At 39.4% G+C, this 21,955-nt stretch overlaps 1 protein-coding gene across 4 annotated transcripts in view; it reads left to right on the plus strand.

Moving 5' to 3' along the window:
* LOC128222591 (uncharacterized) overlaps positions 1 to 21,955 on the plus strand; it is a 91,905-nt gene that overhangs the window by 29,971 nt on the left and 39,979 nt on the right. For all 4 annotated transcript variants that reach the window (XM_052931681.1, XM_052931682.1, XM_052931679.1 and 1 more), the window contains exons 7-11: positions 314 to 372; positions 9,406 to 9,444; positions 9,660 to 9,750; positions 10,519 to 10,659; positions 12,614 to 12,722. In XM_052931681.1, the coding sequence (XP_052787641.1) occupies positions 314 to 372; positions 9,406 to 9,444; positions 9,660 to 9,750; positions 10,519 to 10,659; positions 12,614 to 12,722 (439 nt within the window). The remainder of the gene's footprint in view (positions 1 to 313; positions 373 to 9,405; positions 9,445 to 9,659; positions 9,751 to 10,518; positions 10,660 to 12,613; positions 12,723 to 21,955) is intronic.

Below are 21,955 nucleotides of genomic sequence, written 5' to 3' on the forward strand. Positions count from 1 at the left end.
TGCTCGCTCTTATAGTTACATGATCACAACTTAAGTTCGTGTAGTTATACATCGGTGTCAATGAAAGGTCATTATTTAAACTTCATTTTCTAACTGACATAGAGATTTCGGACGGATTCGTGTTATCCTAATGTACATATGAGATTGTCAGAGTAGATACATTTATGTTTTATCAATTTGCAAGTCAATTTTGCGTGATGAAAAGTAAGTTTGTTTGAAAGTGACTACATGGTCATTTAGTTATAATTATATTTATGCCATTTGTATAATTTGCCCTTACAAATGTTCTGATTATCTCACAATTTGTTTGCAGTGTTCCAAGAGATGTTCCCCGAGAACGACAGATCTCCAATAATGATTGATAAACTCAAGGTATTTTTATAACCTTTGTTAATTGAATGTTAGAGCTTACTATACATATGTTCATATTCAATATTCACCAGCGTTTCGCATTCAAACAAGAGTTGATCAATTATAAGGGAATATTACGGGAGATAGTATATCCGTGGGGTTTTGTAAGACCACTCACGAGTGAATTAAGCATAATGTGTGATTGCATATATTTGTGTCAGTACATGTAAACAACAGTTGCTACCATCAGATGTTATTTTACATAGAAGTTGTCTCATTCTTTTTGCGAGCACAACGTATACCGTTTCCATTTGCGTCCTCTGGTTCCAAGCTGGTTTACACCACGCACTTGGGACTTACAACTTGACGAACTAAACAATCAGTATGTGGCAAATCCTATTCAAAGCCGAATGCCCATGGCATGACACCAAATGACTCTTACTTAATACAACCAGTAAGCTACACTAACCACTTATTCAAAACTTCATGACCGGGGTATGACACCAGACGACTTATGCTTGGCCTTGTGACCGGGTTTTGACACCAGACGACCTATACTAAGCGTTGTGTACGGGATATCACACCAGACGACTTATAACTAGGCCTCATGACCAGGTTATGATACCAGACGACTTGTTCTAAGCCTTGTGCCCGAGGAACGACTAGATACGACTAATACTTGATCTTGTGACCGAGTTATGACACCAGACGACCTATACTAAGCATTGTGCCCATATTATTACACCACCCGATCTATGCTAAGCCTTGTGCCCGGGTTTTGAAACCACACGACCGTTACTAAGCATTGTGACCGGATCATGATACCACAAAATATATACTAAGCTTTGTGCCCGGGTAATGACACCAAATGATTTATACAAAGCCTCGTGCCCGGTGTATAACACAAGGCGACCTACACCAAGCATTTTACCGGGGATATGACACAAGACGACCTATACTGCGCCTCGTGCCCAGGGTATGACACAAGACGACCTATACTGCGCCTCGTGCCCAGGGTATGACACAAGACGAAATATACTAAGCCTTGTAACCGGGGTATGCCACAAGATGACTATAAAGCCTCATGCTAGGGAAATGAAACCAGACGACCTATAATAAGCCTCGTGCCTGGAGTATGACACAAGACGTCCTGTACTAAGCCTTGTTCCCAGGTTATAACTCAAGACGACATATACTAAGCCTTGTGTCCGGATTATGATACAAGAAGACCTATAATAAGCCTCGTGCTCGGGGCATGACTCAAGACGACCTATACGACCTATACTTAGGCTCGTGCCCAGAGTATGACACAAGACGACCTAAACTAAGGTTTGTACCCGGGTAATGACTCAAGACGACAATGTGACAAAGACTTGTGTCCCTGGGTATGACACAAGGCTACCTTTACTAAACCTCGTGCCAGGAAAATGACACCAGATGGCCTATCTTAAGCCTTGTGCACTGGCCATGACGCCGAATTACCTATTATGAGCCTCGTGCCCGGGATATGACACCAGACGAACTACTGTGAAATCATTAATGTTCGTGGGGCATTAATGTTCGTGGTTTTCGTGGGTTGGGTGATCCACGAATTCAAGATCCCATGAAATATAAACCCTTTATTCACTTTTTCAATTGCCTTGTTAAGTACATACTCTAGTATATTCTTTACAGAGGTCGCAGTATACAGTGTTAAAACCTGTCTCACTGTATAACTCACGATCATTATTCTGTTAATATATTATAACTGCCTTTAACAAATAATCATCCAAATCAATTAAATGTGTTTTATGCAGCAAATTATAGTTTAAACATATTTATTTTACAACGATTGTGAAACAAGTTATTACAACATTATATTAATCACTCTCGTTGGCACGATTTTTGTGTTGTGGGGGGAAACCGGAGAACCCGGAGGAAACCCACTTGTCCGGCTTGGTGACCACAAATCAAACTCACATGCGCCCAAGCCGGGAATCGAAACCGGGTCGCCTAGGTGAGAAACGAGTGCGCTAACCACTGCGCTAACCGGACAACCGATATAAATTAATTATTGCAGCAAATTACAGTTATAAGCACGTGTTTAAACGTGTGCTGTTAATGAAAATCTCCAAGTTTACAAGATGTGCGTGTTGAGTGGCCATACTCGATTTTTTTTTATTTAATAAAATAATTAATCGATTACTAGTATATTGAAGGTTACTAAGCACCGAACGTGACAATATACGCACCTTTTCGGTGTTTTTACAGTTTGCAAAATTCTTAATTGGCATTCAATGGCTTCCCCTATCTGTATATATGATCAGGGTACATCTTCTGTTATTACCTTTACTCCCAATTAAATCGATAAGTGACATGGGTATATGCATTAATTGGCATGTCGTACCACATTAGCGAGTGTCATAAACCGAGTGACACCAGAAGACATATACTGAGCCTTGTGCCAGGGGTATGACAAATTTCGATCTATACTAAGACTCTTGTCCCGGGTATGACACCAGACGACCTATACTAAGTCTTGTGCCCGATATATGACACCAAACGACCTATACTAAGCCTCGTGTACGGGATATGACACAAGACGACCTATACTAAGCATTTTGCCCGTGGTATGACACCATACGACCTATACTAAGCCTTGTGTCCGGGATATGACACAAGACGACCTATACTAAGCATTTTGCCCGTGGTATGACACCATACGAACTATACTAAGCCTCGTGTCTGGTATATGACACAAGACGACCTATACTAATCATTTGGCCCGTGGTATGACACCAAACGCCCTATACTAAGCCTCGTGTCCGGGGTATGACACACTACGACCTATACTAAGTCTCGTGCCCGCGTTATGACACAAGACGACCTATACTAAGTCGTGTACCCGGGTAATGACTCAAGACGACATATACTTAGCCTTATGTCCGGAGTATGACACACGACTTATACTATGACTTGTGCCCGAGGTATGACACCAGATGAACTATACTAAGCTTTGTACATGGTATTTGAAACCAGACGACATATACTAAGCCTTGTGCCCGGGGTTTGACACAATACGACCAATACTAATCCTCGTACACGGGGTATTACACCAGACGACTTTTACTAAGCCTGGTGCCAAGGGTATTACACCAGACGACCGTTACTAAGCCTCGTGCCCGGGGTATGACACCAGACGACTTATACTAAGCCTCGTGCCCGGGGTATGACACCAGGCGACCTATACTAAGCCTCGTGCCAGGGATATGACACCAGACGACTTATACTTAGCCTCGTGCCCGGGGTATTACACCAGACGACCTAAACTAAGTCTCGTGCCCGGGGTATGACACCAGGTGACCTATACTCAGCCTTCTGCCCGAAGAAGGACATAAGCCTTGTGCCTGGAATATTACACCAAACGACCTATACTAAACCCCGTCCACGGTAGATGACACCAGACGGCCTATACTAAGTGTCGTACCCGGGTTATGACTCATGACAACATATACTAAGTATCGTGCCCGGGGTATAAAACAAAATGACCTATACTCAACGTAGTGCCCGGGGTATGACACCAGACGTCATATACTCAACCTCATGCACGGGATATGACACCAGACGGCTTATACAAAGCGTTGTACCCGGGTTATGACATCAGACGACCTGTATTAAGCCTCTTGCCCTGGTAGTGATACCAGACAACCTGTAATAAGCCAGGTGTCCAGAGTTAGATAACAATACAAGATATACTTAGACTTGTGCACGGGTTATGACACCAGACGACCTATACTAAGCGTCGTGCCTGGGTAATGACACCAGACTACCAATACTAAATTTCGTGCACGTGGTGTGACAAAAACCGTTATATACAAAGCGTTGTGCCCGGGGTAAGACTAAATACAACATATACTAAGTATCGTGCCCGGAGTATGACACCAGACGACCTTTTTGGGGTATGCTCAAAAGGATAAAAATTATTAACCTTGTGCCCCGAGTGACGATCAATACTAAGACTCGTGTCCGGGCTATGACACCAGACGACCTGTAATAAGGCTCGTTCCCAGGATATGACACCACCCGACCTTTAATAATCATCATGCCAGGGATATGACACCAGACGACCTATACTAAGCCTTGTTCCAGGGATTTGACAAAACACGATTTATACTAAGCCTTATGCCCGTGATATGACAATAAACTACCTGTACAAAGCCTCGTGCAAAGAATATGACCCCAGATGACCTATTCTGGGTTTGCTCAAAACGATAAAAAGAATTAACCTTGTGCCGAGAGTATTACACATGACGATCAATACTAAGACTCGTGCCCGGAATATAACACCAGAAGACCTGTAATAAGCCTTGTACAAAGGTTATGACTCAAGACGACATATACTTAGCCTTGTGTCCGGAGTATGATGCAAGACGACATATACTTAGCCTTTTGGCCGGAGTATTACACAAAACGACCTATACTAAATGTCGTGCCGGGGAAATGGCAACAGACGACCTTAACTTAGCCTCATGCCCGAGGTATGCCACAAGACGAACTATACAAAGCCTCGTACCATGGATATGACACCAGACTACCAATACTAAGCCTCGTGCACGGGGTATGCTCAAGACGACTAATAATTAACGTTGTGTCCGTGTTATGACACCAGACGACCTACACTTATCCTTGTGTCCGGAGTATGACTCCAGACGACTTATATTAATCACCTTGTGTCCAGAGTATTACACATGACGACCAATACTAAGACTCATGTGTTCGAGATCAGACACCAGACGACCTGTATTAAGCCTTGTACCCGGGTTATGACTCAAGATGACATATACTTAGCCTTGTGTCCGAAGTATGATTCAAGACGACATATACTTAGCTTTGTGCCCTTGGTATGACACTAGACAACCTTTACTAAGTCTCGTGCCCGGGGTATTACACCAGACGACATATACTAAGCCTGGTGCCAGGGTTATGACACAAGACGACTTATACTAAGCCTCGTGCTCGTAGTTTGCTCAATACGACAAATAAGTATCCTTGTACCCGTGTTATGGCACTAGACGACCTATACTAAGCTTTGCGGCCGGGGTATGACACTATACGACCTATACTAAGCCTCGTGCCAAGGATATTACACCCGATGACCTATATTAATCATCTCGCCCGGAACTTGACACCAGACGACCTATACTAAGCCTCGTGCCCGGGGTATGACACCAGACGACCTATACTAAGCATCGTGTCCGGGGTATGACATCAGACGACCTATACTAAGCCTCATGCCAGGGATATGACACCAGACGAACTATACTAAGCCTCGTGTCGTTGATATGACACCAGACGACTTATACTAAGCCTCGTATCCGGGATATGACACAAGACAACCTATACTAAGCATCGTGTTATGGATATGACACCAGACGACTTATACTAAGCCTCGTGCCCGGAATATGACAACAGACGACCTATACTAAGCCTCGTGTCCGGGGTATTACACCAGACAACCTATACTAAGCCTCGTGCCCGGGATATGACACCAGACGACCTATACTAAGCCTTGTGTCTGGGGTATGACACCAGACGACCTATACTAAGCCTCGTGCCCGGGGTATTACACCAGACAACCTATACTAAGCCTCGTGCCCGGGGTATTACACCAGAAAACCTATACTAAGCCTCGTGCCCGGGATATGACACCAGACGACCTATACTAAGACTCGTGCCCGGGGTATGACACCAGACGACCTATACTAAGCCTCGTGCCCGTGGTATGACACCAGACGACCTATACTAAGCCTCGTTTCCGTGATATGACACCAGACGACCTATACTAAGCGTTGTACCCGAGGTCTGTCGAATCGATAACCTATACTAAGTATCGTTTCCCGGGATATGACACCAGACGACCTATACTAAGTCTCGTGTCCAAGGTTTGACACAAGACGACCTATACTAAGCCTTTTTCCCATGGTTGACACATGAAAATCTATGCTAAGCATTGTGTCCGGGGCATGACACCAGATGATCTATACTAAACCTTGTGCAAGGAATTTAAAAACAAGACCATGTAAACTAAGACTTGAGCCCGGGTTATTACACCAAACGACCTATACTTAGCCTCGCGCCCAGGATATGACACCAGACGACCTTCACTAAGCCTCATGCCAGGGATATGACACCAGACGACCTATAATAAGCCTCGTGCACAGGGTATGACTGAAGACGACATATACTTAGCCTTGTGTCCGCGTTATGACACAAGACCACCTATACTAATCCTCTTGCCAAGGATATGACACCAGACGACCTATACTAATCATCGTGCCCCTGATATGACACCTGACGATCGATACTACGCCTTGTGCCCGGGATATGACACCAGTCGAACATTGCTAAGCCTAGTGTCATGGATATAACACCGGACGACCTATACTAAGCCTTGTGCCAGAGAAATGACACCAGACGACCTATACTTAGAACTGTGTCCTGGGTATGACACCAGACGACCTAAACTGAACCTTGTGCCAGGAATATGACACAAGATGACCTATGCTAAGGCTAATGCCCGGGATATGACACCAGACGACCTATTTTAAGCGTCTTTCCCGGGGTATGACTGAAGACGACCTATACTAAGCCTTGTACTCAGGTCATGACTCAAGACGGCATATACATAGCCTTGTGTCCGGAGTATGACACAAGACGACCTGTACTTAGTCTCGTGCCCGTGGTATGACACCAGACGTCCTATACTAAGCCTCGTCTCCGGGGTTTGACACCGGAGGACCTATACTAAGCCTCGTACCCGGGATATGACACTGGACGACCTATACTATGCCTTGTGCCAGGGATATGACTCCACACGATCGATACTAAGCCTCGTGCCCGGTATATGACACCAGGCGACCTATAATAAGCCTTGTGCCCGGAGTTTGATATCAGACGACCTTTAGTAAGTCTCGTGCCCGGGGTATGACACCAGACGACCTATACTTAGCCACGTGCCCGGGATATGACACAAAATGATCTATACTATGACTCGTGCCCGGATTTGACACAAGACTACCTATACTAAGGCTCGTGCCCGGGATATGACACCAGACGACCTTTAAGAAGGTTTGTGCTCGGGGAAGGACACAATACGACCAATGCTAAGCCTCCTGCACGGAATATGACACAAGACGGCCTATACTTAGTCTCGTGTCCGGGGTATGACACAAGACGACAAATACTAAGTCTCGTGCCCGGGGTATGACACCAGACTGCCTATACTTAGTCTCGTGTCCGGGGTATGACAGAAGATGGCCTATACCAAGCCTTCTGCCCGTGTTTTGACTGCAGATGACCTATACTAAGCCTTGTGACCTGGATATGACACAAGACGACTTATACTAAGACTTGTGCCCGCGATTTGACACCAGACTACCAATACTAAGTCTCGGGCTCGGGATATGTCTCAAGACGACATATACTAAGTCTTGTGTCCGGGTTATGACACCAGACGACCTATACTAAGCCTGTGCCAGGGTAATGATTCCAGACGACAAACACTAAGTATCGTGCTCGAGGTGTTATTCAAGACGACCTATACTAAGCCTTGTGTCCTGGTAATGACACTTGATGACCTATAATAATCCTTTTGCCCGGATAATGACACCAGACGACAACGACTTAGTTTGGTGCTCGGGGTGTTACTACAGACGACCTATACTAAGCCTTGTATCCTGGTTATGATACCAGACGACATATACTAAGCCTTAGGCCATGGGTATGACACCAAACGATGTACACTATGCCTTGTGTCCGGGTTATGACTCCTGAAGACCTACTCTAAGCCTCGTGCTCGGGTTCCGACACCAGACGACCTTTACTTAGCCTCGTGTCCGGGTTATGACACGAGACGAACACAATTAAATTCAATGTATGTGACACTAGCCACAGGTATTATGCAAAGTCTCGCGCCATTGGTTTGACACCAGACGACCTATATTCAGCATTGTATCTGGGATATGACACCAGACGACCAATAGCTCATACAATCAGTAGGTTACTCTCTGCACTAGTACTTTTTTTAATTAAAGCCTTGTGCTCTGTGTATGACAACAGAATACCTAGAAAAAGCCTCATGATCGGGGTATGAAACCAGACAACTTATGATTAATAAAATCAGAATGTGACGCTAGCAAAATATCCTATTCAAAGCCTCGTGGCAGCATATAGGGGTATTTCAAAAAGGCAATTCACTTAACATCATCTTATGTATAATATAATGTGTCAAAACTTGCGCATAGGCCTTGAAACTTGACAAGTAGTTCTCGAAAAGTGTTCTTACTTGCGCTTAGGTTTTAATACATTGACAGTTAATCTTGAAATGTGTTCAAACTTGCGCCTAGGCCTGAAAATATTAGTAGTTCTCGCAATATGTTCAGACTTACGCATAGACTTGCAATTACTGACAACTAGTTATTGAAATGTATTTAAACTTTTGTCTTTGCCTGGAAAAAAATAGTTCTTGTAATGTGTTCAAACTTGCGCCTAGGTCTAGATAAACTGAAAAATAGCTTTTGTAAAGTGTTCAAACTTGCGCATAGGCCTGGAAAAGTTGACAACTATTTATAATAACGTGTTCAAAACTGCGCAATAGCCTGGACATGTTGACAACTAGTTCTCGCAATGTGTTCAAACTTGCGCCTAGGACTATAAACATTGATAAATAGTTCTCGAAATGTCTTTAAACTTGCGCCTAGGCCTAGAAACATTGAGAAATAGTTCTAGAAATGTGTTCAAACTTGCGTCTATGCATGGAAATGTAAGCAAATAATTCTCAAAATGTTTTTAAACTTCCGTCTTGTTAAGGAAAATTGACAAATAGTTCTCTAAATGTGTTAAAATCTGCGCCTAGGTCTGAATTATTTGACAAGTAGTTGTTGAAATGTGTTAAAATTTGCGCCTAGACCTGGAAATATTGACAAATTAAATGATCATATAGGATAAATTATCATAAGCCATGTAGAATATGGTAATATTAAACATTGTTGTTTAGAAATACCTTTTTCCCCCTAGATACTGGAGCCGGACCGGAATATCAAAGCAGAGCTGACGGTAATAATGTTTACCTTAAAATAAAACCTTACAAATAATTAGTAATGGTATAATATCTACCGAAAATTAACTTTTTTCCAATAACGTTCTTGTTTAACTCAAAGAAGCACGTCGCTAAGTACATTAATGACAATTTTATCCTATGTTTTCTTAAGGTGAAGATATCGTTTATTTCGTTAGTATTCGATAGTCAATAGACACATTAAATATTACAGGCATTGCTGAGGAATAAAGCTATCATACGATGGGTACGGCAGAATGCAGATGACAAAAGAAAGTGCGAAATCTGTTTTGTCAACGACTATGGTAGGGATGTATTTTCAATTCATTGTCTTTTGTTAAACTTGCAATTGGGTAGGGTTTGCTCATTTTGAGGATTAACATTTCTTGTACTTTGTCGAAAATGTTGAATATGTTGTGGGATATAGCTGAGTTCAACCACTGCAGTTTAAGTGAGTAACACAAATGTGTAAAATCATTAAAGTAAGATATCAGTTCTCTGTGTGTGCAATATATGCAAGATGCAACGTATGATAACGCTTTGGCTCAAGATGAAGTCGATTTTTTATCATATGAGGTAAAGAAAAAAATACAAATTAAATACATACAAGTGATCAGAAAACTAGATGCCATTTTTTCAAATATATAGTAGGCTTCAAGAACAAGCCCAGTAGTATAATATTTAAACGCCTAACTGACATTAAACAGGAGACACGCAATGACATAAAACAACGCAAACTACACACATACAACGCAATATCTTTACTTATCAATGTTGGGGTTACCGCCTTCCGTTATCGAAACTGGGGTTAACTGGGTAGAACCCATGGAAGGTAACTTATGTGCATGCATCAAATGATTGCCAAACATGTCTTATATTGGCGCTCTATGCAGAGCCTATATGATCTGGCACTCAAACTTAAATAAATTGATGAGCTCATTTGACTGTCTTATGCTTGGTTTAATATTTTTTTAGAAAACCTCGAATGCGAGGGCTTACATTTATATATATTATTCAAAATATAAGGAAAATCTTATCTTGTTTATATATATTGAAATAATATTTATTTTTAGAGCCATTTTGCAACGAGCTTAAACATGACTTGTGTAAGGACGATATCAAAATACATATGTGTGTTGGCTGTTTGTGGAACTGGCGATACAATCCTGTCAAGTGCCATAGCTGTGATCAACCAAAAATACAATCCCCTGTCGGTTAGTAAACAAACATGCGTGAAGTTGCAAAACACTACTTGGGCTGCTTTGTGTGCTCTACGTTGAATAAGTTTAGAGAGAAAATTATGTTTACGAGAGGAAAGTTATTATATATATCTTAATAAACCTTATGCCAAATGACTTAAACATAATAATGCATAAACATTTAAAAAAAATATTTTACGTCAATCTACGTTGTGCATTGTGTATCAGCTGATTTTGATATCAAGGCCTACAATTCAATCACGTAAGAAAACTACACTCCATTCTTTGGGAAACTGCGGAAAATATTTTATTTTTCTTAAAGCATTTGTTACGCGTAAAGCCATTAAATATCCGGATTTTATTTTTTGGATGTAAATATGAAAAACTGCGATCTAATATTTTGTCAGCAGTCTTGTATCACTTCTTTCCATACATCTTCGCCAAAATTGGCGCATTCCGATACGAAGCTTTCTATTAAAAGTTGTCAAAATGGTCATCTAGTCAAGACATTATGTAAGGCAAAGACACAGAGCTACAAGAAAAAAACACCAAATAAGAGACACAGCCCTATAACACAATAAACACCAAATAAGAGACGCATCGCAACTCGACTAAAAACAACGAACAACTGACACAACTCTAATAAACAACAAACACTAAACAAAAGACACAAATATCAAGAAAGATATAAAGTGCTACACGCCAACAAACACTTAACATGATGTATAGCGCTACAGAGTATCAAACACCAAACAAGAGACACATCGCTTCAGGCAACAAACACCAAAACAAGAGACATAGCGCTACAAGATATCAAACATAAAACAGGAGCGCTACAAAAAGGCAAATGCTAAACAAAAGATATAGCGCTAGAGAATACAAACTAAACTATAAACACAGCGCTACAAGACAGAAAAGTAGAGACACAGGGCTAAAATACAGCGAACCTCAAACGAAAGGCACACATAACAAGAAAGAGATAAAGCGCTACAAGACAAACTATTAACATGATACATAGAGCTACAGGATACCAGACACAAATTAAAAGAAGATACAGCGCGTTAAGCTAATAAATTACAAACAAGACACACAGCGCTACAAGACAACAAACAAGAGACATGGCGCCAAATAAACGATATAGCGCTACAAGATAACAAAATTGAAAAGAAACACCGGTACAAGACACCAAATGCCCAAGTGAAACAGCGCTAAAAGGAAACTAACACCAATCAATATAAATGGCGCTACATGACAGCAAACATCAGACAAGAGACAAAGCATTAATAGACGACATACACCAAATAAGAAACATAGCGCTATAAGACAACAAACACCAAATAATATATACACCGCTACAATACAGCAAACACAAACAAAAGACACAGCGCTACAGGACATCAAAGACTAAACAAGAGATTCAACGCTACAATACAGCAAACACCCAACAAGAGGCACAGCGCTGCAGGACAACAAACGTCAAGCAAAAGACACAGCGCTACAAGATAACGCATACCAAACAAGAGACAAAATTCTTTAAGACAACATCCATAAAAAGACAACGCCCAACATGAACACAAACACCAAACAAGAGACATACCGTTACAAGTTAACAATCGTAAAACAGGAGACATAGCGCAACAAAACAACACATACTAAAAAGACATACAAGTCTTAAAGGCAACAAACGCGAAACAAGATACATAACGCTACAAATTAACAAACGCCAAACAGGATACATAGCCCTATAAGACAACACACACCAAACAAGAGACAGAGCGCTATAATACAACAAACACCAAACAAGAGACTTTCTAATAAAGTTTTATAATTATTTAAATAATCTAAGACAAACCCAAACTCGCCAGTGACGTCGCCAATTTCGAGAAGCATGGGATAATCGTTTATGATATTAATCGTTGCAAAATACTACTAAGTATATTTGTCTCAATATCTTCCAATATTTCTGAAGGTGACGGATGGGGTGCAATAATGATAGCCGGGTCAGAAGAAAGCTTTCAGAGTGACATCGAAGAGATGATGACGCAAGTGATCACAAACCCGACTTGCATGGGAGTGAGGTATGTACATGCTTATTTGCTTGCAAGTAGTGTTATGGTTATAGATTGCTGGTAGTTTGTGGTCATAGTCAAGAAAAATGGGCGTTAATTATGTACAAGTATATCCAAGTACAAGTAGTGTTATGGTCATAGGCTATAAGAATGCGCGTTAGATATGTACTTGTCTATCCGCGTACTCGTAGTGTTATTGCCATAGTCTACAAACAAGGGCTTTATGTAATAACAAGTTTATCCGCGTGATTGTAGTGTTATGGTCTTAGCCTACAATTAATCGATTAACGTATTTACATTTATTTCCGCGAAGGAGTAGTATACTAGCCATAGTTAGGTCTTCGTACTAGTAGTGTTATTGTAGTAGTAAACAGGCATGGGCGTTAGAAATGTACAGTTATGTCTTCGTACTAGTAGTGTTATTGTAGTAATTAACAAGCATGGGTGTTATAAATGTACAGTTATGTATTCGTACTAGTAGTGTTATTGAAGTAGTAAACAGGCATGGGCTTTAGCAATGTACAGTTATGTCTTGGTACTAGTAGTGTTATTGTAGTAGTAAACAGGCATGGGTGTTAGCAATGTACAGTTATGTATTCGTACTAGTAGTGTTATTGTAGTAGTAAACAGGCATGGGTGTTAGCAATGTACAGTTATGTCTTCGTACTAGTAGTGTTATTGTAGTAGTAAACAGGCATGGGCGTTAGCAATGTACAGTTATGTCTTGGTACTAGTAGTGTTATTGTAGTAGTAAACAGGCATGGGCTTTAGCAACGTACAGATATGTCTTGGTACTAGTAGTGTTTTGTAGAAGTAAACAGGCATGGGCGTTAGCAATGTACAGTTATGTCTTGGTACTAGTAGTGTTATTGTAGTAGTAAACAGGCATGGGCGTTAGCAATGTACAGTTATGTTTGCTTACTAGTAGTGTTATTGTAGTAGTAAACAGGTGTGGGTGTTAGCAATGTACTGTTAAGTATTCATACTAGTAGTGTTATTGTAGTAGTAAACAGGCATGGGTGTTAGCAATGTACAGTTATGTTTGCTTACTAGTAGTGTTATTGTAGTAGTAAACAGGTGTGGGTGTTAGCAATGTACTGTTAAGTATTCGTACTAGTAGTGTTATTGTAGTAGTAAACAGGTATGGGTGTTAGTAATGTACAGTGTTGTATTCGTACTAGTAGTGTTATTGTAGTAGTAACAGGCATGGGTGTTAGTAATGTACAGTTATGTATTCGTACTAGAAGTGTTATTGTAGTAGTAAACAGGCATGGGTGTTAGTAATGTACAGTAATGTTTTCGTACTAGTAGTGTTATTGTAGTAGTAAACAGACATGGGTGTTAGCAATGTACAGTTATGTTTTCGTACTAGTAGTGTTATTGTAGTGGTAAACAGGCTTGGGTGTTAACAATGTACAGTTATGTCTTGGTACTAGTAGTGTTATTGTAGTAGTAAACAGGTATGGGTGTTAGCAATGTACAGATATGTCTTGGTACTAGTAGTGTTATTGTAGTAGTAAACATGCATGGGTGTTAGCAATGTACAGTTATGTCTTGGTACTAGTAGTGTTATTGTAGTAGTAAACAGGCATGGGTGTTAGCAATGTACAGTTATGTCTTGGTACTAGTAGTGTTATTGTAGTAGTAAACAGGCATGGGTGTTAGCAATGTACAGTTATGTCTTGGTACTAGTAGTGTTATTGTAGTAGTAAACAGGCATGGGCGTTAGCAATGTACAGTTATGTCTTGGTACTAGTAGTGTTATTGTAGTAGTAAACAGGCATGGGTGTTAGCAATGTACAGTTATGTCTTGGTACTAGTAGTGTTATTGTAGTAGTAAACAGGCATGGGTGTTAGCAATGTACAGTTATGTCTTGGTACTAGTAGTGTTGTTTTAGTAGTAAACAGGCATGGGCGTTAGCAATGTACAGTTATGTATTCGTACTAGTAGTGTTATTGTAGTAGTAAACAGGCATGGGTGTTAGCAATGTACAGTTATGTCTTGGTACTAGTAGTGCTATTGTAGTAGTAAACAGGCATGGGTGTTAGCAATGTACAGTTATGTCATGGTTCTAGTAGTGTTGTTGTAGTAGTAAACAGGTATGGGTGTTAGAAATGTACAGTTATGTATTCGTACTAGTAGTGTTATTGTAGTAGTAAACAGGCATGGGTGTTAGCAATGTACAGATATGTCTTGGTACTAGTAGTGTTGTTGTAGTAGTAAACAGGCATGGGCGTTAGCAATGTACAGATATGTCTTGGTACTAGTAGTGCTATTGTAGTAGTAAACAGGCATGGGTGTTAGCAATGTACAGTTATGTCTTCGTACTTGTAGTGTTATTGTAGTAGTAAACATGCATGGGTGTTAGCAATGTACAGTTATGTCATGGTTCTAGTAGTGTTATTGTAGTAGTAAACAGGCATGGGTGTTAGCAATGTACAGTTATGTATTCGTACTAGTAGTGTTATTGTAGTAGTAAACAGGCATGGGTGTTAGCAATGTACAGTTATGTCTTGGTACTAGTAGTGTTATTGTAGTAGTAAACAGGCATGGGTGTTAGCAATGTACAGTTATGTCTTGGTACTAGTAGTGCTATTGTAGTAGTAAACAGGCATGGGCGTTAGCAATGTACAGTTATGTATTCGTACTAGTAGTGTTATTGTAGTAGTTAACAGGCATGGGCGTTAGCAATGTACAGTTATGTATTCGTACTAGTAGTGTTATTGTAGTAGTAAACAGGCATGGGTGTTAGCAATGTACAGTTATGTCTTGGTACTAGTAGTGCTATTGTAGTAGTAAACAGGCATGGGTGTTAGCAATGTACAGATATGTCTTGGTACTAGTAGTGTTATTGTAGTAGTAAACAGGCATGGGTGTTAGCAATGTACAGTTATGTCTTGGTACTAGTAGTGTTATTGTAGTAGTAAACAGGCATGGGTGTTAGCAATGTACAGTTATGTCTTGGTACTAGTAGTGCTATTGTAGTAGTAAACAGGCATGGGTGTTAGCAATGTACAGATATGTCTTGGTACTAGTAGTGTTATTGTAGTAGTAAACAGGCATGGGTGTTAGTAATGTACAGATATGTCTTGGTACTAGTAGTGCTATTGTAGTAGTAAACAGGCATGGGTGTTAGCAATGTACAGTTATGTCTTGGTACTAGTAGTGCTATTGTAGTAGTAAACAGGCATGGGTGTTAGTAATGTACAGATATGTCTTTGTACTAGTAGTGTTATTGTAGTAGTAAACAGGCATGGGTGTTAGTAATGTACAGATATGTCTTTGTACTAGTAGTGCTATTGTAGTAGTAAACAGGTATGGGTGTTAGCAATGTACAGTTATGTCTTGGTACTAGTAATGTTATGGGTGTTAGCAATGCACAGTTATGTCTTGGTACTAGTAGTTTTATTGTAGTAGTAAACAGGCATGGGTGTTAGAAATGTACAGTTATGTCTTGGTACTAGTAGTATTATGGGTGTTAGCAATATACAGTTATGTTTTCGTACTAGTAGTGTTATTGTAGTAGTAAACAGGCATGGGTGTTAGTAATGTACAGTTATGTCTTGGTACTAGTAGTGTTATGGGTGTTGGCAATGTACAGTTATGTTTTCGTACTAGTAGTGTTATTGTAGTAGTAAACAGGCATGGGCGTTAGCAATGTACAGTTATGTATTCGTACTAGTAGTGTTATTGTAGTAGTAAACAGGCCTGGGCGTAAGAAATGTACAGATATGTCTTTGTACTAGTAGTGTTATTGTAGTAGTCAACAGGCATGGGTTTTAGCAATGTAAAGTCATGTCTTCGTACTAGTAGTGTTATTGTAGTAGTAAACAGGCATTGGTGTTAGCAATGTACAGTTATGTCTTGGTACTAGTAGTGTTATTGTAATAGTAAACAGGCATTGGCGTTAGAACTGTACAGTTATGTATTCATACTAGTAGTGTTATTGTAGTAGTACACAGGCATGGGTGTTAGCAATGTACAGTTATGTCTTGGTACTAGTAGTGTTATTGTAGTAGTAAACAGGCATGGGTGTTAGCATTGTACAGTTATGTCTTCGTACTAGTAGTGTTATTGTAGTAGTAAACAGGCATGGGTGTTAGCATTGTACAGTTATGTCTTCGTACTAGTAGTGTTATTGTAGTAGTAAACAGGCATGGGTGTTAGCATTGTACAGTTATGTCTTCGTACTAGTAGTGTTATTGTAGTAGTAAACAAGCATGGGTGTTATAAATGAACAGTTATGTATTCGTACTAGTAGTGCTATTGTAGTAGTAAACAGACATGGGTGTTAGCATTGTACAGTTATGTCTTCGTACTAGTAGTGTTATTGTAGTAGTAAACAGGCATGGGCGTTAGCAATGTACAGTTATGTCTTCGTACTAGTAGTGTTATTGTAGTAGTAAACAAGCATGGGTGTTATAAATGAACAGTTATGTATTCGTACTAGTAGTGTTATTGTAGTAGTAAACAGGCATGGGCGTTAGCAATGTACAGTTATGTATTCGTACTAGTAGTGTTATTGTAGTTGGAAACAGGCATGGGTGTTAGTAATGTACAGTTATGTCTTGGTACTAGTAGTGTTATTGTAGTAGTAAACAGGCATGGGTGTTAGCAATGTACAGATATGTCTTCGTACTAGTAGTGTTATTGTAGTAGTAAACAGGCATGGGCGTTAGAAATGTACAGTTATGTCTTCGTACTAGTAGTGTTATTGTAGTAATTAACAAGCATGGGTGTTAGAAATGTACAGTTATGTATTCGTACTAGTAGTGTTATTGAAGTAGTACACAGGCATGGGCGTTAGCAATGCACAGTTATGTATTCGTACTAGTAATGTTATTGTAGCAGTAAACAGGCATGGGTGTTAGCAATGTACAGTTATGTATTCGTACTAGTAGTGTTATTGTAGTAGTAAACAGGCATGGGTGTTAGCAATGTACAGTTATGTCTTCGTACTAGTAGTGTTATTGTAGTAGTAAACAGGCATGGGCGTTAGAAATGTACAGTTATGTCTTGGTACTAGTAGTGTTATTGTAGTAGTAAACAGGCATGGGCGTTAGCAATGTACAGTTATGTTTGCGTACTAGTAGTGTTATTGTAGTAGTAAACAGGCATGGGTGTTAGCAATGTTCTGTTAAGTATTCATACTAGTAGTGTTATTGTAGTAGTAAACAGGCATGGGTGTTAGAAATGTACAGTTATGTCTTGGTACTAGTAGTGTTATTGTAGTAGTAAACAGGCATGGGTGTTAGAAATGTACAGTTATGTTTTCATACTAGTAGTGTTATTGTAGTAGTAAACAGGTATGGGGGTTAGTAATGTACAGTGTTGTATTCGTACTAGTAGTGTTATTGTAGTAGTAAACAGGCATGGGTGTTAGTAATGTACAGTTATGTATTCGTACTAGAAGTGTTATTGTAGTAGTAAACAGGCATGGGTGTTAGCAATGTACAGTAATGTTTTCGTACTAGTAGTGTTATTGTAGTAGTAAACAGACATGGGTGTTAGCAATGTACAGTTATGTCTTGGTACTAGTAGTGTTATTGTAGTAGTAAACAGGCATGGGTGTTAGCAATGTACAGTTATGTCTTGGTACTAGTAGTGTTATTGTAGTAGTAAACAGGTATGGGTGTTAGCAATGTACAGTTATGTCTTGGTACTAGTAGTGTTATTGTAGTAGTAAACAGGCATGGGTGTTAGTAATGTACAGTTATGTCTTGGTACTAGTAGTGTTATTGTAGTAGTAAACAGGCATGGGTGTTAGCAATGTACAGTTATGTCTTGGTACTAGTAGTGTTATTGGTAGTAGTAAACAGGCATGGGTGTTAGCAATGTACAGTCATGTCTTGGTACTAGTAGTGTTATTGTAGTAGTAAACAGGTATGGGTGTTAGCAATGTACAGATATGTCTTGGTACTAGTAGTGTATTGTAGTAGTAAACAGGCAATGGGTGTTAGTAATGTACAGATATGTCTTGGTACTAGTAGTGTTTTAGTAGTAAACAGGCATGGGTGTTAGCAATGTACAGTTATGTCTTGGTACTAGTAGTGTTATTGTAGTAGTAAACAGGCATGGGTGTTAGCAATGTACAGATATGTCTTGGTACTAGTAGTGTTATTGTAGTAGTAAACAGGCATGGGTGTTAGCAATGTACAGTTATGTCTTGGTACTAGTAGTGTTGTTTGTAGTAGTAAACAGGCATGGGTGTTAGCAATGTACAGATATGTCTTGGTACTAGTAGTGTTATTGTAGTAGTAAACAGGCATGGGTGTTAGCAATGTACAGATATGTCTTGGTACTAGTAGTGTTATTGTAGTAGTAAACAGGTATGGGTGTTAGAAATGTACAGTTATGTATTCGTACTAGTAGTGTTGTTTTAGTAGTAAACAGGCATGGGTGTCAGCAATGTACAGTTATGTCTTTGTACTAGTAGTGTTATTGTAGTAGTAAACAGGCATGGGTGTTAGCAATGTACAGTTATGTCTTGGTACTAGTAGTGTTGTTTTAGTAGTAAACAGGCATGGGTGTCAGCAATGTACAGATATGTCTTCGTACTAGTAGTGCTATTGTAGTAGTAAACAGGCATGGGTGTTAGTAATGTACAGATATGTCTTGGTACTAGTAGTGTTGTTTTAGTAGTAAACAGGCATGGGTGTTAGCAATGTACAGTTATGTCTTGGTACTAGTAGTGCTATTGTAGTAGTAAACAGGCATGGGTGTTAGTAATGTACAGATATGTCTTGGTACTAGTAGTGCTATTGTAGTAGTAAACAGGTATGGGTGTTAGCAATGTACAGTTATGTCTTGGTACTAGTAGTGTTATGGGTGTTAGCAATGTACAGTTATGTCTTCGTACTAGTAGTGTTATTGTAGTAGTAAACTGGCATGGGTGTTAGAAATGTACAGTTATGTCTTGGTACTAGTAGTATTATGGGTGTTAGCAATATACAGTTATGTTTTCGTACTAGTAGTGTTATTGTAGTAGTAAACAGGCATGGGTGTTAGCAATGTACAGTTATGTCTTGGTACAAGTAGTGTTATGGGTGTTAGCAATGTACAGTTATGTCTTGGTACTAGTAGTGTTATTGTAGTAGTAAACAGGCATGGGTGTTAGAAATGTACAGTTATGTCTTGGTACTAGTAGTATTATGGGTGTTAGCAATATACAGTTATGTTTTCGTACTAGTAGTGTTATTGTAGTAGTAAACAGGCATGGGTGTTAGTAATGTACAGTTATGTCTTCGTACTAGTAGTGTTATGGGTGTTGGCAATGTACAGTTATGTTTTCGTACTAGTAGTGTTATTGTAGTAGTAAACAGGCATGGGCGTTAGCAATGTACAATTATGTATACGTACTAGTAGTGTTATTGTAGTAGTAAACAGGCATGGGCGTTAGAAATGTACAGTTATGTCTTGGTACTAGTAGTGTTATTGTAGTAGTTAACAGGCATGGGCGTTGGAAATGTACAGTTATGTCTTCGTACTAGAAGTGTTGTTGTAGTCGTAAACAGGTTTGGGTGTTAGCAATGTACAGTTATGTATTCGTACTAATAGTGTTATTGTAGTAGTTAACAGGCATGGGCGTAAGCAAAGTACAGTTATGTATTCGTACTAGTAGTGTTATTGTAGTAGTAAACAGGCATGGGTGTAAGCAATGTACAGTTATGTTTTTGTACTAGTAGTGTTATAGTAGTAGTAAACAGGCATGGGTGTTAGCAATGTACATTTATGTCTTGGTACTAGTAGTGTTATTGTAGTAGTAAACAGGCATGGGTGTTAGAAATGTACAGATATGTCTTTGTACTAGTAGTGTTATTGTAGTAGTAAACAGGCATGGGTTTTAGCAATGTAAAGTCATGTCTTCGTACTAGTAGTGTTATTGTAGTAGTAAACAGGCATTGGTGTTAGCAATGTACAGTTATGTCTTGGTACTAGTAGTGTTATTGTAGTAGTAAACAGGCATGGGCGTTAGAAATGTACAGTTATGTTTTCATACTAGTAGTGTTATTGTAGTAGTACACAGGCATGGGTGTTAGCAATGTACAGTTATGTATTCGTACTAGTAGTGTTATTGAAGTAGTAAATGGTATTGGTGTTAGCAATGTACAGTTATGTCTTCGTACTAGTAGTGTTATTGTAGTAGTAAACAGGCATGGGTGTTAGCAATGTACAGTTATGTATTCGTACTAGTAGTGTTATTGTAGTAGTAAACAGGCATGGGTGTTAGAAATGTACAGTTATGTATTCGTACTAGTAGTGTTATTGTAGTAGTAAACAGGCATGGGCGTTAGCAATGTACAGTTATGTATTCGTACTAGTAGTGTTATTGTAGTAGTAAACAGGTATGGGTGTTAGCAATGTACAGTTATGTATTCGTACTAGTAGTGTTATTGTAGTAGTAAACAGGCATGGGTGTTAGAAATGTACAGTTATGTATTCGTACTAGTAGTGTTATTGTAGTAGTAAACAGGCATGGGCGTTAGCAATTTACAGTTATGTATTCGTACTAGTAGTGTTTTGTAGTAGTAAACAGACATGGGTGTTAGTTATGTCTTCGTACTAGTAGTGTTATTGTAGTAGTAAACAGGCATGGGCTTTAGCAATGTACAGTTATGTATTTGATTAGTAGTGTTATTGTAGTAGTAAACAGGTATGGGTGATAGTAATGTACAGTTATGTCTTCGTACTAGTAGTGTTATTGTAGTAGTAAACAGACATGGGTGTTAACAATGTACAGTTATGTATTCGTACTAGTAGTGTTATTGTAGTAGTAAACAGGTATGGGTGTTAGCAATGTACAGTTATGTCTTGGTACTAGTAGTGTTATTGTAGTAGTAAACAGGTATGGGTGTTAGTAATGTACAGTTATGTATTCGTACTAGTAGTGTTATTGTAGTAGTAAACAGGTATGGGTGTTAGTAATGTACAGTTATGTATTCGTACTAGTAGTGTTATTGTAGTAGTAAACAGACATGGGTGTTAGTTATGACTTCGTACTAGTAGTGTTATTGTAGTAGTAAACAGGCATGGGCGTTAGCAATGTACAGTTATGTCTTTGTACTAGTAGTGTTTTTGTAGTAGTAAACAGGCATGGGCGTTAGCAATGTACAGTTATGTATTCGTACTAGTAGTGTTCTTGTAGTAGTAAACAGGTATGGGCGTTAGCAATGTACAGTTATGTCTTCGTACTAGTGTTAGCAATGTACAGTTAGGTATACGTACTAGTAGTGTTATTGTA

Source organism: Mya arenaria, chromosome 16 (genome assembly GCF_026914265.1).
Source record: "Mya arenaria isolate MELC-2E11 chromosome 16, ASM2691426v1".
Classification (NCBI taxonomy): Eukaryota; Metazoa; Mollusca; class Bivalvia; order Myida; family Myidae; genus Mya; species Mya arenaria.